This window comes from Gracilinanus agilis, chromosome 4 (assembly GCF_016433145.1).
Source record: "Gracilinanus agilis isolate LMUSP501 chromosome 4, AgileGrace, whole genome shotgun sequence".
Classification (NCBI taxonomy): domain Eukaryota; kingdom Metazoa; phylum Chordata; class Mammalia; order Didelphimorphia; family Didelphidae; genus Gracilinanus; species Gracilinanus agilis.
This window is the reverse complement of record NC_058133.1, coordinates 71,307,782-71,324,789: the sequence shown is the minus strand read 5'-3', so window position 1 is coordinate 71,324,789 and position 17,008 is coordinate 71,307,782. Positions and strand designations below refer to the sequence as shown.

Below are 17,008 nucleotides of genomic sequence, written 5' to 3'. Positions count from 1 at the left end.
ATAAGTCAAAGATTGAATGTAAGGAAGAGAAACTTGGCAACTTTGGGAAGATAGTAATAAACATTTGAAGGAGAACAATTTCTAGGTCCAGCTATTCTTCACAGACAATGCTTTGGAGCTCAAGGAAGAACATGATCAAAAACAAATAGTATGTGTATAAAAGAATTAAGGGGCTTTGTAAAGGATCAGGGAGGATTGTAGAGTCTGAAAAGGTAAACATAAGTAGGAAAAGGAGAAAGTATTTGATAAGACAGGGCAGCGGTAAGTAAGGAATGGCAAGTGAAGAATTAAGGGACAAAGCAGATTTAGTGAAGTGGATCTATGGGTAGGGTAAAACTGATGGGAAACTGATGTGAGACTGATGTGGATGTGAATGTGGTCTTAGAATTGAGGAAAAGGTTAAATGGGGTTGTATAGTTACTAAGATGTAAAAATAGAGTATAAAATCATTCATCATATGTTTAGGATTGAAATACGAATATGAGTTAAAATCCTGCCTTGGACCTAAGGAGCTGTATAACCCTAGGCAAGTTACTTAACCTCTGTATGCCCTGTTTCCTCATCTGTGAAATGGTATGATAAGGCATGGCCACTGTGCATATAAAATGAGATAATATTTGTAAAGTACTTTGCTGATTTTAAAGAGCTATACATATGTTTTTTTTATTTTTATTTTTTAAAGGCTAGAAATATCAAGTTATGAAGAATAGGGGAGTATTTGTAATTTTGCCATAGTTAAGTAAATGTTATCTGTGTTCCAAGTGTAGGCTGATCACCTTCCTATTATGTAGAATTATTCAAAGAATGACGCTCCATACCTCAGGTTCTGAGAAGCACTGAAAGAAGGCTTCAATGGGGAAGAAAATAAAGGGAATCCAAAGAGAGTACTCTTAATAGAATATTGGAGAATGGAAAACATACACAAAGGAATAAGGGGAAAAAGAGAACAGCTATTCAAAAAAGAACCTCAAAACAGATTTGAAGGTCTTTATCTAGAGCCCGCTGAAGTATCTGGGAGAGAAAGGACACTTGAGTGTTTAGTGCTTGGATGAACTGGGAGTCTTCAACTAGAATAATTCCAATAATTAGAGGGGTATCGTGCCTGGCTATCTGCCCCGCTGCAATGTCCTGGAGGACACTGTTCCTTCCATAGTCACTGTCTTGAGACTTACTGATGGACTCAATGGACCTATGGGCCTTCCTATCTATCTGTTTCTTTACAGCACCTTTAGGGCTTTGGGGATCTTTGCATTTGCTCTAGAACTGATTTCTCTTAATAGAGTGTTAGTTTCTGGAAAGCAAAGAGCATCTCCTTTTTTGTCTATATCCCCCAACCCAGTGCTTGGCACATAGTGTATTCTTAATGAATGTGTTTATTTTTTCACTAATTCATTTACTGATTCCTTTTGTGTCTTTGGAATTTTGTTCTTGAGCATCTCTTCTTTGTCCTAGGCTAACTTCTTCTATAGTATTTTAGTTCATAGTCCCAACCTTTTTATCCTCTGAAATCTTTACAATTTGCCTTCCGAAAATTTAGGGGACATATTCATACTAAATGGAGATTTCCTCTTCTTTTCTATCACAAACTTTAGGAAGAAGTAGTCACTTTCCCCTCAGGGTTCCCATCATTTCCACCCTAGCAACCAGCTCCTCTCTGTTAGTGAGAATCAATTCCAGAATATAATTTTTCCCTTTTTATCTTTCCCCTTTCTCCTCATTTATCTGTTCAGGAGGAGAGATATGGACATTCTACAGAGGAGAAGCTGCTTATCCTATAAAGAATGATATAGTACATACCAAGAAGTTGTCAGGTGTGAAAATAGACAATAAAGGGAAGAGGAGGCAGAAATGAGTAGTAGAAATCAGTAATTTCCTGCTCAAGAGGTATGGAGGGAGTTATTTTTCAACCTGATATCCACAATAGAGAGCTCTGTTGCCTTCTCAGAGTATGTATCCAAACAGAGACCCTCACAAGACTTGCCAAAATGGATAATGACCTACTTTTCATGATTTCACATGGACACAAATGACAACGCAAAAAGAAACCTAAAAATTGTTGTCAGTAATTAAGAAGTCTGGGGTAAGAAATTGAAACCCTAGAGAGACAGGTTGTATTTTTTCTCATTGTTCCCCAAAGAAGGAGAAGGATACAAAAGAGAAAAAAAAATAATTTGAGAAATGCAGAGTTAGCTAAGAAGGTGGTATCAGAGAATGAGATTTAGATTTTTGAACCATGGTTTAAAAAAGGCATAACAGATCTCTATCCAGAGACAAAATACATCTAACAATGGTGGATAAAAATGTACCCAGATGTCATGCAAATCTACAGTAAAATAAGAAAAAGGATGGAAGAGGGAGAAGAGTGCCTAGATAAGTCTATATCATTTATGTATATCATCTACATATCTGTATCTATGTCTATATCTTACACAAGCTAGAATCCATGGAGAATAACTGCAAAGAAGAAATAGCAGTTGATAAACCAAGCAGTTCACAGCAGAAGACATCCAAGAAAGGATTCAGTAGCAAAACCCAAGGCCTCAAATTCTATATGTAAATGCCCAAAATTTAAGCCAAAAACAAGAGCTAGAGAAAGGAACAGATGGTATGATCATCAAATTTGCAGATAACAAAAAGTTGGGAAGGATAGCTAACGTGGCAGTTGATGGAGTCAAGATCCAAAAGGATTTAAACAGGATAGAATGTTGGGATCAATCTAATAAAATGAAATTTAGTAGGATTAAATAGAGTTTTATACTTGGTACAAAAATTGACTTGTCAGTACTGTGCGGGGAGAAGCAGGGTTAGACAGCAGTTGTCCTGAAAGAGATCTGATGGTTTTATAATGGACCACATGCTACCTATGGGTCAGCAGTTCTATGGGTAGCCAAAAAAAGCTAATAGGATCTTGGGCTCCATTGAATGACATAGCTTCAAGAATAGGGAAATGATGGCTCTACTATACTCTGCCCTCCTCAAGACTCCATCTTGAGTATTGGGTTCATTTTTATACATGAAGGTTTTTTTTAAAACATTTATTAATATTCATTTTAACCATATACATGAAGGTTTAAGAAGGATATTAATCATCTGAAGTGTCTAGGAGAAGGCAGCCAGGATAATGAATAGTCCAGAATCCATCTTATGAGGATTGGGTGAAGAAAATGGGAATGTTTAGCCTAGAGAAAAGAAAAATCAGGGCACATGATAGCCACGTTCATGTATTTGAAGGATTTTTGTTTGGAAGAGGAATTTGACTTGTTCGTTCAGGCCCAGAAGACAGAACCAAGAGAAATGGGTAGAAGTTGAATAGAGATTAATTTTGTGGTAAGGAAAACAAAACAAAACAAAACAAAACAGGGGGAGAAAAACTTCCTAATAATCAGAACTATCTAAAAGTGGAATGGGTTGCCCTGAGGGGTAATGGGTTCTCTTCCTTTCTTTGAAAGTTTTCAAACAGAATTTCATTTAGCTAGTGTTCCTTCTAGTTTTTGAAACTATTCAATTGAGAATAATATTAAATGCCTACTAGGCACAGGTCATTCTCCTCGGTTCTGGAATTATAAAGATTAAAAAAACTGAGGTGGGGGAAATATTCTCCGTTCTTAAGAAGCTTACAGTCTAGTGCTATATAGTATATTATAGTTTCCAAAGCATTTTACTGATTTAAAAAATCTATGACATAAAATGGTAAAATATCCTCATCCGTTTAGCAAATGAAGAATACAGAGCTCTGAGACCTGGAGTTACATATCCATAGTAACTAACAGACATGGAGTCAGAACACAAATTCTAAGTCTTTTGTACATTCCACTTACCACCCTCTTTATATGCAATTAATATATAAGCACCCTGGATCACATTCAAGTGAACCAGTTAGGTTATTAGGAGACACACCACCATAATAAATTGGGATTAATCCTCTATACCAGTGATTCCCAAAGTGGGTGCCACCGCCCCCTGGTGGGTGCTGCAGCGATCCAGGAAGGCAGTGATGACCACAGGTGCATTTATCTTTCCTATTAATTGCTATTAAAATTAAAAAAAATTAATTTCCAGGGGGCTAAGTAATATTTTTTTTCTGGAAAGGGGGCAGTAGGCCAAAAAAGTTTGGGAACCACTGCTCTAGATGATCTTTGGAAGCCTCAACACTGAACTTTCTTGCTAGTAGTGTTCCACTTGGAAATCTCCTTTATTCTTTCTAGGCAATGTAAATTTCCTGAAGGGAAAAAAAAGTTGAGAGCTAAGAATGATATCATTTTAAAGTTAGAATGGATATCAGTCCAACCGTCCCCTTTTGGAGATGAAGAAACTGTTCATCCTCTGATTCCAAATCCATTCTGCTTTTCACAGCACGTGCTTCTCTCAGAACATCCCAGACTATAGAATCTTGATATAAGAGCTGTAAAAGACTTAAGCCTCTAGCCTAAACCACTTAGTAGAGAAATGATGAAACTGAGATCCAGGGATTGATTCTTCAAGAAGATAACCATTACATCAACTTCTTACCTATTCTACTATAATCAGAATTGTCCAAATACAAAAAAGGGGCTCTCTGGCAGCAGGACCAAAAAGGTCAATATTTTCCAATAAATTCCTGAAATTCTTGGAGCATCCCTTTCATAATAATCATGGATTGTACTTGACATTTTTCAAAGGTTTTTTTTTTAACTACATTATCTTAACTTTTGCCCTTACGATAATTCCATGAGCGAGCCAAGAAGACAAGATAAGGAAAATGAGTCTCAGGGAAGTTGTAAAATGACTTACTCTAGACCATATGGTTGGTAAAATCCAGGGTTAGCATTACATTCCTAGGGTTCTATCTCAGTCAATTCTTGGCTCTTTAAAATAGGTTCCTGCTATAAATGGAAGGAATACCCCCTCTGCTGGTGATCAAGTGGTGCAGGTGGTAGTGATGGTGATGGTGGTGGTGGTTGTTTTGGGGAATAAACAGAAGGCAATTTATACTTTTTTTTGTTGTTGTTTGTTTTTTGTTTTTGCTCAGGACCCAGTCATTGCAGATATTCCATACTGAGGTTATATTTTATGGAAAACAGACACATATGCTAGGACAATGAGTTGGAGTCAAAGAGCAGAAAAATGCCAATTTAATAAAGCTTGACTTTGGACTCAACTATAGCATGACCCTGAGATTTGGAGAGGGAGCATCTGTCTAGAAAGATGCCTGAAACCAGACAGGACAATATGTTATCACTCTTTGATAGCATAAATAAAAGGGTGTGATGAAACCAGTTCAAATTGGCTTGTGGGAACCATTGTTAAAATTTCAGTGAGAGTGTTAACACTCCAAAAATCAGCAATCTTTATAATCAAGGTTTGATTTATGGTTTTGTGGATTGTCTAGACTTAAGAAAGCATTAATAATTGGGATAAAACAAAAGGATATATGCATACTTTTTTAAAAAAAATTGAGTCTATTGTTAAACATTTACCAGCAAATCCCCTTATAGATAGCAACTTGTCAGAAAGCTCCCAAAGCAAAGAGATAATTACCTAAGCCACCTGGATGTTCTGGGTCTAAATGAGGTTAGGTTGAGACTCAAAGAAATTAGGTTTGATGGGCAGGAAACTCAAAGCATCATCATTCATCATCATTCAATGCATCATCTCAGTAAAACAGCATGAGAATGGAAGGAATTGATAGCAATGTGCCTGTCGAGCAAGATTCGTGTAGGTTAAAGAAGTAAACTCACCTTTGCCTTGGAAATCTAAACCACAGAATTTATTTGCATTCTAAATTTTACTTTTGTGAAACAATAATACCATGAATGCCTTATTTGCATGTAACAACTGCAGCTACACCAAGCTTTCACTTAACCTCATTTCCTCTTATCCTCTTACTAACTCTAGAGCAGTGGTTCCCAGACTTTTTTGACCTACTACCCCCCTTTCCAGAGAAATATTACTTAGTGTCCCCTGGAAATTAACTTTTTTAAATTTTAATAGCAATTAATAGGAAAGATATGTATTAATGTTTCTACCTTTTTTGTAAAATGTAGTAAAGTATAAATTAGAAACATTGAACTTTGAAATTATGAAACTATTTATTGAACTCAGAGTAGAATGTAATACAAGAAAAGTTAAAACATTTGAAATCCCAAATACACTGTGGCCATCACTGCTCTCCTGGATTGCTGCAGTACCTAGCAGGGGGCGGTAGCGCCCACTTTGGGAATCACTGCTCTAGAGGGTAGGTAGTAAATTATGGTTCCCCCTCTTGGCCAGAGAAGGAAACTAAGGCACAAAAAAATTTAAGTGAATTACCAGAGATCACATAATAGTACACAATAGATCTGGGATTCAAACCCAGGTCTTCTGACTCTAGAAGCCTAGCACTCATTCCACTCTATTCCAGCTTTGAGTGAAACAGTGGTGACCAAATAAAATGACAGCTAAAATCGAGCATTTGACAGGGTATAAATGTCAGAGAGTACATTCAGATCCGGCTCATTCCCCTACATTAGCAATGAAAATTGGTGTTCTAATGAATAGCCTGTGGCATTAGCAAGATGCCAAAGTATTTTCTGAATAAGAAAAAAGTTAAATTATGTTCAATATAGTTTTGGTATTATGAGTATTTATTTTATTGTTTTTTATTGAAAATTAGAAAATTTCAATTTATTGAAATTTATCGAATATTAGAAATCCATGCATGAAAAATGACGCTGCCATAATGGTATGATTGACCTTAGAATGCAAGCTTCTTGAAGGCAGGGACTGCATTGTTTGTATATCCTAAATACTTGGCACATTTATGATACTAGTAGGTGCTTAGTAAATAATTAATGATTGGTTAATAATTTCCAGTGGCCTTTCTAACGCTGAGATGCTGTGCTGGAATGTAAATACTTTATCCTACAATCATTCTAAATACATGAGCAATTATTCTGTGCATATATTATATGTCATGAATGCTTTGGGATGAGCTTACCCTTAAGGTCAATTTAATAATTTCATTGATTTTGGTTTCAGTCACACTTCCTTTAGATCTGACTAGTCTCTCATAAAATGTGAAAATAGGATGGCTTTCAAATACTTTTAATATAATGACCAGATTTCAATTTATCTTAACTTTTTTTTAACATTCTATGGGGGGGGGCATTTAGATGCTTTAGGGCATTTCCAACCATTGGAGATGATGTGACCCTTTCTACAAGAATTTTTTTAATAGCAAATTTATAGCAACTATTTCCCCTTAGATAATTAGAGTATACCTGTTCACACATATTTGTTCATATAAGTATATGCACATAGATCTTGAGATGAGAGCAAAGTAGTTATCACCCAAAGAATAATTAAGGATATTTTTCACCTGACACTAAAAATAATGGGATGATGTGTGGCATGAAAGTTCTCCAACAGAAGAGACCTACATTTTCCTGGTGGGAGGGAGAAGGTGGAATTCAGCACTTCTCCCTTCTGCTGTTGAGAGGAAAATGAGATTTCCTGAAGATAGTTGGTTTGCATGGCTAGTGGAAACAAGTCAGTCAATCAGCTGGCATTTTTTGGGCACACAATATGGGAAAAGCATTGTGCCAAGCCCTGGGGATATAAAGGAAGGTTAAAAAAACCAGGTCCTGCCCTGTACCCTCCACGAGCTCATACCCTGCAGGATTAGTAGTCATGTAAAGGCAATGCCTCTCCACATATACTAGTTCTCTAGTCTTCTAGTTATGCTTCATAGGGTCATCCTTTTAGAGTAGCAATGGACCTCCAAAGTCATCTAATCTAAACTCCTGATTTGGCAGCTGGGGAAACTGAGACCCAAGGATGTTAAAGAATTTGTCCAGTCACATGGGTGGTATGGGATGGAGAAGAAATATGAACCGAAGTTATCTGCCCCCACATCCCCAACACTTTCTCACTACTCCATGGTGGTTCTTATTATGATAATAATTAGTCATCTCTATGCCTCTCTTACCAACTGAAATATTTTAGGCTCTTAACTAGAGCTCAGCTTACTTTATTAGAAACATCAATGCTATTTCTGAAAGGTAATGCTTTTGAACTTCACAAATGTGTGTGATTTCTAAGCATCTTATATTTTCTGGCTAGCTGGGCCCGGTCAACTCTCCTGTATTTTCATAATCACAAAGAAGTAATTCATACTTCAGCTAACAAATGAATATCCTTTATAATACAACTGGAAACATGACAGTAATAAACAGATTTGCTAATAGTTTAATCCCTCTTTACAGGCATTAACCCTGGGATATATTTGGGGTAACGTGTACCCAATTAGGAAGAGAGCCAGTAGATAGTTCTGGATTAATTGTGAATGGGGAGTTTGCAAAATATGTACACTAGCATTTAGTTAGATCAAGAGAACTCCTTGAAGGTGAGAGTTTATTTAAACTGATCTTGTGTTGGGGCAGAAAAAATAATAAAACTTTTCTATGACCCAGTTAATTAGATAGAGACTAAATTAATACAATGAAATTATACTTTAAGCATTATATTAAATTAAATGATATCTGCTCTGCCTGGATTGCCTTTTGTGCTTGTAACCTCTGCCCACCTTTTCTGGAAGTCTTTTGATTTATTTACTCCAACTACTATCACCACTACCACCACCACCACCACTCTTTCTCTTCCTCTTCTTCCTTTTCCTCTTCTTCTTTCTCCTCCTCCTCCTATTCCTATTCCTAGCATAATAATAATAGCATTTATATCTTGCTCTAAGGTTTGAAAAGTGTTTCAGATCTTTTCTCATTAGATTTTCCAACAACCTTGTGAAGTAGGTAATATTATCTTTGTTTCACAGAGGAGGAAACTGAGACAGGCAGAAGTTAAGTGACTTGCCCAGGGTCACAAAATAACTTGAGGTAGAATATAAATTCAAGTTTTCTGACTCTAAGTCATATATGCTACCCACCTACTTGTCCCTGAACAGAATGTCCTCAGAGTCTAGCACAGAGTTGGATCTTAAATTCTAAAGGTAAGTCAGAACTCCTTGAAGGCAATAGTATTTCATTTTTGTTTTTGTATCCCCAAGTACGTAATAGACTCTTAATAACTGATTGCTGATTGATTATTAACAAATGTTAGGAAGGCATAGATATGCTTCTGAGGAAGATTTGAAAGTACACTGATTACATTTGTTGAATGTTATCCAAAAACTGCTTGGGCAACACTTGAGAAATAAAAATCCCTAGACATTCAGAAAGTCTTTGCATAGGAAAGATAGGAGAAATCTACTCGACTTGTTCATATAAATGGAAAGAGATAGTTCTCGAATTTGGATAATCAAACAACAGTAGGTTAACAGGGGAAATAGAAATGTCAACATTTTTGCCATCCAAGGCTTTTTCTTTTCTTCTTTTTCTACCATTCTTTGGGGTGGACAGAGGACTTAGGTGACTGATTTTCTAGCTTCTTACTTTGGTTTTCTATCATGGCAGGTGCATTGAGGATTACAAGCTTGGTGTGGATGGGCGCTCTTGCCAACTGGTCACTGAGACCTGCCCAGAGGGAGCCGAATGTGGGGAAAGCCGGGAACTTCCCATGAACCAGACTCTGTTTGGGGAGATATTCTTTGGCTACAACAATCACTCCAAGGAAGTGGCACCTGGACAGGTGCTAAAAGGAACATTCAGGTGAATCCTATGGGTTGTCATCTGTGTCTTTGGAGACTAAAACCCTATCATACAGTCTGAAGAGGGTATTGTGATGATGCCTAGAAGCAGAGGAATGGGTCAGGTAAATAGTCTGTTCCTTCAGAAATGACCCCTCTAGCTGAGGGCACTTGAATAGGAAAGTGTTTTCTTGCTTTTTTAAACATCTTCTGCTCTCTCTCCCTTCCTAAACTTTTTTTAAATAATTTTCTGCTCTCTCTCCCTTCCAAAACTTCCCCAACTCTATCCCTTCACTTTCCACAGGGCTCCCCTTCTTTCATCAAAACTAAGACAAGTTGGCTGGGAATTTGACAAAATATTTCAGAGGAGAGTTTGCTCCTTAGGTCTGAAGAGAAATATGGCGCCAAAGAAGTGTGCTTGCCACAAGTGTCTACAAATAAATCACTGACCTCTTTGCCTTCCAGGCAGAACAACTTTGCTAGAGGCTTAGATCAACAGCTACCAGATGGCCTTGTGGTGGCCACTGTCCCCCTGGAGAATCAGTGCCTAGAAGAGATCTCAGAACCCACACCAGATCCAGAGTTCCTGACTGGTAAGTATATAGGGACCCTGTACCAATTTGAATGAAGAAAGATACTAAAGTGCCTACCAATATTAGAAATGTTACTACTGATTAATGTTAACTGGAAGAGCAGGGTCTGAATCTAGAATTTCAAAGGTGTAGATATATGAGGTATATGATCTCTATTTTAGTAGATTAACAATATCTCTGTAATTTTTAGTCTTAGGGAATTCTCTAAGAAATTAACCAGGATATGTCAGAAATTAAATTTGAACTCAGGTCTTCCTAACTCCAAGCTTAACTATATGAATTTTTCCAAATTGCTATATTATTATTATTTATTATTTATTATTATTATTATTATTAGTAGTAGTAGTAGTAGTAGTAGTAGTAGTAGTATTTGCAGCAGTGGCAGCAAAATATGCATCATAATACCTGTCCTTACTAGTCTTACTGGGATACCCTGAAGGGAAGTGAGATAATAGAAGGTACAAAAGGTAGGAGATAGAAGAGACTTAATATATCTTCTAGCTCAACTGATTTATTTCACAATTGAGGAAACTTAATATATAAAGGTGTGAAACAACTTATCCATAGATTCATAGGGAGACAGTTACAAGAGTTGGGTCTAAAACCTGTGCTTCCTGGGTGCTTTGCAGTAGAAGGAAAATTTTTGTCTCCTTAGAGGAATAAAGGGACAACTGGGCCATGTCACATGGGGAGATAGAGCAGTTTCACTGGGAATACAATGGATTATGTGTGTCCCTTCTGGTCATCAGGAGCCAGGACATAGCTATTAGCAGTAGAAGGTGGGTAGGTTGTACAAGCAGGCTTCTCTCCATCCCCATAAGTCCAAACCTTAAAATGCTCTTTAAATGAGAGTTTTCTCAGGCATTATGGGATAATAGAAATAAGATTTTGGTGTCATTAGATTTCAGATTAAGTCTTAGATCTATCATATTCTAGCTGTGATACCATATCACCTTTGCCTTCCTGGAGCCTAGTTCCATCATTTATAAGGTGAGAGAGTTTGACTAGATGACCACTAAGGTCCTTTCCTATTCTAAAATTAAATGACTTTTTGGTCTTCACACAATTATCTGTTATTCTGAGCCAAAGGGTATGATTCTGGGACCAGGGTGTGAATAAAGCTAGCTCTCAGATTCCAAGTGTAGTCACAGTCTCTGAGGTTTCCAAGACTTAAGAGAGTCATTATTATGACTGAAAAATGTTAATTCAAATTATCAGTTGAGTTTTACTTTGAAATATAGTTTTATTTGGTAAGAAGAAACCCAGAGGGTCTAGGTGGGGGGGGGGGGAGAGAGAGAGAGATTATAGGGATAGAGAGATATTTTTGAGAGAGATAGCTATAAACAAAAACAGAGATAGAGTCAGGCAGAAAATGAGATAAAGAGACAGAGACAGAAAGATATAGAGAAAGGAAAGGAGAGGGGAAAAAGAAGTAAGTAAACTGAGAGGGGGAGAAAGAAAAAGAAAAAGCATCAAAGAAAGAGGAGGGGAGAGAGAACAGAGAAGAGAAAGAGAATGGAGAAAGGATGAACAGAGAGAGAAGGAGAAATGGATGGAGTAAGAAAAAAGGAATAAAGATGACAGATCAGGACAAAAGAAAAAGAAAAAATGGGAAATAAGGAAAGAGAAAGAGGGGAAGGGGAGAGAGGAGAGAGAGAGAAAGAGAGAGAGAGAGAGAGAGAGAGAGAGAGAGAGAGAGAGAGAGAGAGAGAGAGATAAAGAAAGAGAGAGAGTGAGAGAGAGAAGAGATTGAATATGCATTGCTTCATGTTAGCAGCAGGATGGGTCTCTTTTCAGTTATCTTCTCTTTGAAACATCACCCCCAAACTCAGGAAATTAAAATCTAGTGCCTGGGAATATCTCTAGAACTTCACTCATGGCCCTATAGGGTCTTATTAACTTGTTACCACAACATTTTGCTGAGAGTAGATTACTGATGCTTTGTATTTCCTCCCTCTGAAGGAAGGTGTGAAGTGGCATCTAATAATAATGTAAATTCTACACAGCTCATAGGCAGCAGAGCTTTTGTATAAGCATCATCTAAAAAAGTGCTTGAGCCACCAGGATACAGCAGAAATAACCTTGTCTCTTGAGTAGGAAGATATAGATTCAAATCCTACATCTGATATGTGACCTGCCTGTGTAAGCTTAGGCAAAATATTTAGCCTCTCTGTCTTTCAGTACTTTATTTTTTAAGTTGTAAAATGAGGAAGGGGCGGACTCCAAGATCCTTTTCAGCTATAGAAATATGAGCCAATGATCCCAGATTCTTTCTTTCACTGTAGAGAGAGATTGAACTGCTGCTCCAAGAAGACACATAAGAGCTCTGAGGGATACGGCTTTTCCCTAAAGCTTTCTGAAAGGAAAGATGAAGGAAATTGTGGACATTCAGAAGTAGTAGGGTCTTATGTCAGACCTGGAAATAAGGAGAGACTTTTGCCATGTTTGAGATCTCAAAAGTAGAATGCCTTCCCCTACACAGTAGAGTTTCCCCTACTGTGAGAGCTTATTGGCTGTAAGGACAGAGTAATGTCTAAATGGGATTCTTTCATTTTCATCATCTTAAGGGAAGCCTACCTTAAACCCAGTATATTTGCCACAGAGGGAGGGAGTTAGTGAGGTATTGTGAAACCTTCTTCACTGGGACACTTCCATTAACTGAAATGCCAAAGGAAATAACCTGGTTTCTATGCTAGCTTGTAACCCACTTATAGGTGCAGGAACAGAACAGAATAAGAATTGACCAGAGATTTCTTTATCAAGGCTTACTTTGGAAACTCTCTAGGCAAGGAGATCTGAGTAGACAGCTTTCACTTAGAGAGATTTCTGTTGACAGTAAGAGGCAATGTTATATGATGAAGATAGATCAAGATGGGAATTTAAAGACATGGGTTCTTAGTCCTAATTAAACAAAGATTAAGGGGCAAATAGTTTACTGGATTGAGAGCCAGGCCTGGAGATGGGAGGTTCTGTGTTGAAATGTCCCCTCAGACACTTCTTAGCTATGTGACCCTGGGCAAGTCACTTAATACCAATTGCCTATCCCATACCAACTCTACTACCCTGGGACCAACACTTAGTATAAATTCTAAAAAAGAAGACAAGAGTTTTTTGTTTTTTAAAAAAGAATATTTAACTGTGATGACAGATAATCTACTTCCCATTCCAAATCTTATTTTCTTTATCTGTAAAAAGAGGGATATGAGATGATCTCTAAAGTGCTTTTCATTCCTAATAACTCATGGCATTATGGTAATCTTCCATGCTTTTTCTTCTTTTACCAGCTACCTATTGTCCTCAGAAAATCTGTTCAAAGCAAATGGGTTGCTTAATTAGAATTTTCTTAGATGGGGGAAAGGCCATGGATTCAACTCTAGTTGGGGAGAGGGATTGCAAGCAGTCAGGAAAATAGTGAGGCTGACCTTTGGAAATAGAAAGGGAGTCGGGGTAGCCTGTGTGGGGAAAGCATAGGGAGGTTTGCAATTAAACATTCCACATAAGCACTGGGGTACCATGTAATGTTGCTCATGTTCACTGTTAAGTCACAAGACTTTTGTGAATGCAGGGTGATAACATGCAAGGAGAGGGATGGGAAAAGCCAAGGAGGACTTTTGTTGGAATGAAGCAAGGGCATGATAATGGTCTAGGCTTGCCAGGTATTTACTTCCCTTTCTGTGCACATACTTTGATCTACTGATCCAGAAAAAGCTGCGCAGGGAAAATAATTTCAATTCAATGTATCCTGTGGCCAAGTCAACAAGATGCTTCAAGGTAGGAATTAGTCGAGTAGCTGTATGATACCTTGCTGATCTTCTGACTCTGACTCAATAAAAGCCCTTGTCTTATCTTTGAAGACTACCTTCTTTTCCTTATGGTGTGAGTACTTAGTAAGTGCTAGGAACCTGCTTGGGATAGATTTCTGACCATGGCTGGAATAAATAGAATAACTGGGTTAAAATTGAATGGTTAACTTCTAGCTGAATAGCTCCCTGGGTCCTGCTTTAGTTGTGGTTCTTCTTGAGGCCCCACCCAGGTCTAACGGATCCTAGTATCATAGAGGTGGAGATAAAAGGAATCTTGCAGGTTATTTAGTCCAATAACTATTTTTTTTTAACTCACGAGGAGACTGAGATTCAAAGAAGTTGAGGCTCACCCACAGTCCCAAACTTAGAGATGGAAGATTCAGGATTTGAGCCTAAGATCTCTCTCCAAATCTAACCCTCTTTTCATCATACTATCTCTCCATTTTGCTATCATTTTATGACATATCAGTGTCGAGTGGGTCTCCATTGACTCAATAACCATATTTTCTAGAAACTTATTAAAATCTAGAACAGCATTATCTTTTTGGGGTGTGAAAAGGGTCTTGAAGAATTCTCCTTGTCACAGCCCAGACTGTTACTGAGTTTTTAATTCACTAAAACCCTGTAAAACATGTTCACAACTGTAGTAGAGGAGCTGATTGAGCAAAAATATAGAAATGTATACTCATTTCTATTTGATTTCTTGTTTTTCAGTTTAGTCCATCATTTTTGCCTGTAAAATTCTCTTTAGATAATGAATACCCTTCCCAACTTCGTGCCATCTGTAAATCTGACATAATTTGACCTTACAAGAGAAGGTGTAGATCTCTGAAGCTCTTTGATACGGTAGGTTGGGATGAAGGGAGAACAAAAGAAGGCTCAGGAGGTCGAAAAGACTGATCCACCAGCCCATGTTGTTCATAGCTTGGAGCTCCATTGCCTGTACTTTCAAAAATATTCTCACAACCTCTCCACAGTTGTCCTGAGGGGCATCCTGGCTGTCAGTTTGGCAAACATTGCTATTGTGCATTAGCATGAATTTGGAAATGGTACAACAGAGGTAGAGAGTATTAAAGACAGATTTTTCCAGTAAGTCTGCACACCTATTCTTAATTCAGGCGTAGGTGGAAGCAAAAACACTTATCCAGAGGAGATCTCTTGTATGAAACTGGCTCCTTCAGCAATGTCTCCTCTTCCTCACTCTCCCTCTCCACCTCTGTAAAGGACACTAAACGTGTCCACATGTCTTGACCAACAACATTAGTGAGGTTCTGAATTTCAAGGCACATAGACAAAGTCACCCATTAAAGCTTGGTCAAACCAGCTTTAGTCAAATAATATGCTCAGCCTGAAACTGCAGATTTAAAAATAACCCTGTGTTTTTAAAGCTATAGAAATATCACCTTTTAACAGGCATGGCACAACATTTTACAGGCATCGAAAGTTATGTAACTCTTTCCTTGACTCTGATGTATCATAAATGTGCCAGGAGGGTTTGTTGTTGAGCATTTAGATAATTGAACTTTGTTTTTCCATGATTGCTGTAAGAATGTGAGCCACCGTCATTTCTCTTATTTTTTTTCCCCTTCTCTCTCATCTCCTACCCCTACTCCTTCCTTTTGCCAAACTAAAGTGTAAGAAGCCAAATTGTGGCACAGTAAGAGAGAAAGGGCTAAAATAGGAGTCTGGAGAGCTGGCTTTGCCAATAACCAGATGCTGCATGACTATGGAACAAGCCATTTCCCTTCTCTGAGACTCCATGTCCCTATTGGTGAAGTAAAAAGGATTGGACTTGGTGCTCCCTAAGGTCTTTTTCAATTTTAACGTCCTATGCTTTGTGGGATCACAGGAGATAATAATTGCGGGCACTGAAAGAGCACATTAAGATTTCTAGAGTGCTTTGTCAATATTATCTCATTTGGAACTTACAATCTCCCTAAGAGGCAAGTGAGACAGGGATAATTATACCCATTTTACAGAGGAAGAATCAGGTTCAAAAATAAGATACTTTCTTCCCCAGGAGCCATCCCTAGCATTTTTTTCCCCCTCAATCTTAAAGGTTCTTCTTACTAATTGTAGGTACAATAGTAAAGATGAACACATATTCTTATATTCCTATAATCCTTTATACTTTCCAAAGTGCTTTCCCACCTATTGTTTCTTGTGATTCTTCCAATACCCCTAACAGGCAGGTAGAGTGACTATTATTCTCATTTGACCAATGAGAAAACTCTAATCTCTGAGAAGGGAAGTGTTTTGTTCAATCTCTCACCAAAGCTTGTGGGATGGGGCAGGATTCAGAACCTAGACTACCTGTTGGCCTTTTTGATGATTTCCCCCCTATAATCTGCTACTTCTAGAGTAGGATTATACTCTGTGAGGATTATAGCCCAGGTTCCCCAGTCCAATCTCCTAAATTTTGTGCATTTTCATGAGAAGACTGGCAGCATCCTTCCCATCTTCCTCTCCCTCCTATTCTTCTTTTTCTTCTTCCTCCTTCCTTTCCTCCTTTTCCTCCTCTTTCCTTCTATTCTTCCATCTCCTTTTCCTCTCTGCCTTTTTTTCTTTTTTCTCCTCCTATTTCCTCTTATTTTTCTTCCCTTTCTTCCTTCTTTTCTTTTTTTCATCTTCCTCCTTCTTCTCTTTCTCCTCCTCTTTTTCCTGATGTTAAAAAAACAATCATTAACTAATAGTTAATTGTTTCAAGGTAATTTTATGGAAATTGTCATACTTCTTTCTCTTTCCCTTCTAATAACTCTGTGGAATAGGCAGGGTGCATACTAATGTTCCCATTTTATGGAAGAGGAAACAGACACAATTTTGGCAGTCATAAGTATTGAAATCCAGGTTTTCAGACTCTAGGTCTGGTGGTCTTTTTCATTAGATGAGATAAGCTGCCAGCCTGACAGTTCTGGGGTGCAAGCTCAGTAGGGATCTAGTGACAGGGAAAACTCCAGATAAGGCTGAGCCCAGAGACTAGGATTGGCTAAGAGTTTGTCCAGTCTAATTCTTTG

The 17,008-nt window shown here is 37.9% G+C and overlaps 1 protein-coding gene across 1 annotated transcript in view; it reads left to right on the top strand.

Moving 5' to 3' along the window:
• Positions 1-17,008, top strand: part of ASTN1 (astrotactin 1) — a 466,613-nt gene that overhangs the window by 369,244 nt on the left and 80,361 nt on the right. The window contains exons 12-13 of the mRNA XM_044674890.1: positions 9,426-9,620; positions 10,064-10,191. Of these exons, the coding sequence (XP_044530825.1) occupies positions 9,426-9,620; positions 10,064-10,191 (323 nt within the window). The remainder of the gene's footprint in view (positions 1-9,425; positions 9,621-10,063; positions 10,192-17,008) is intronic.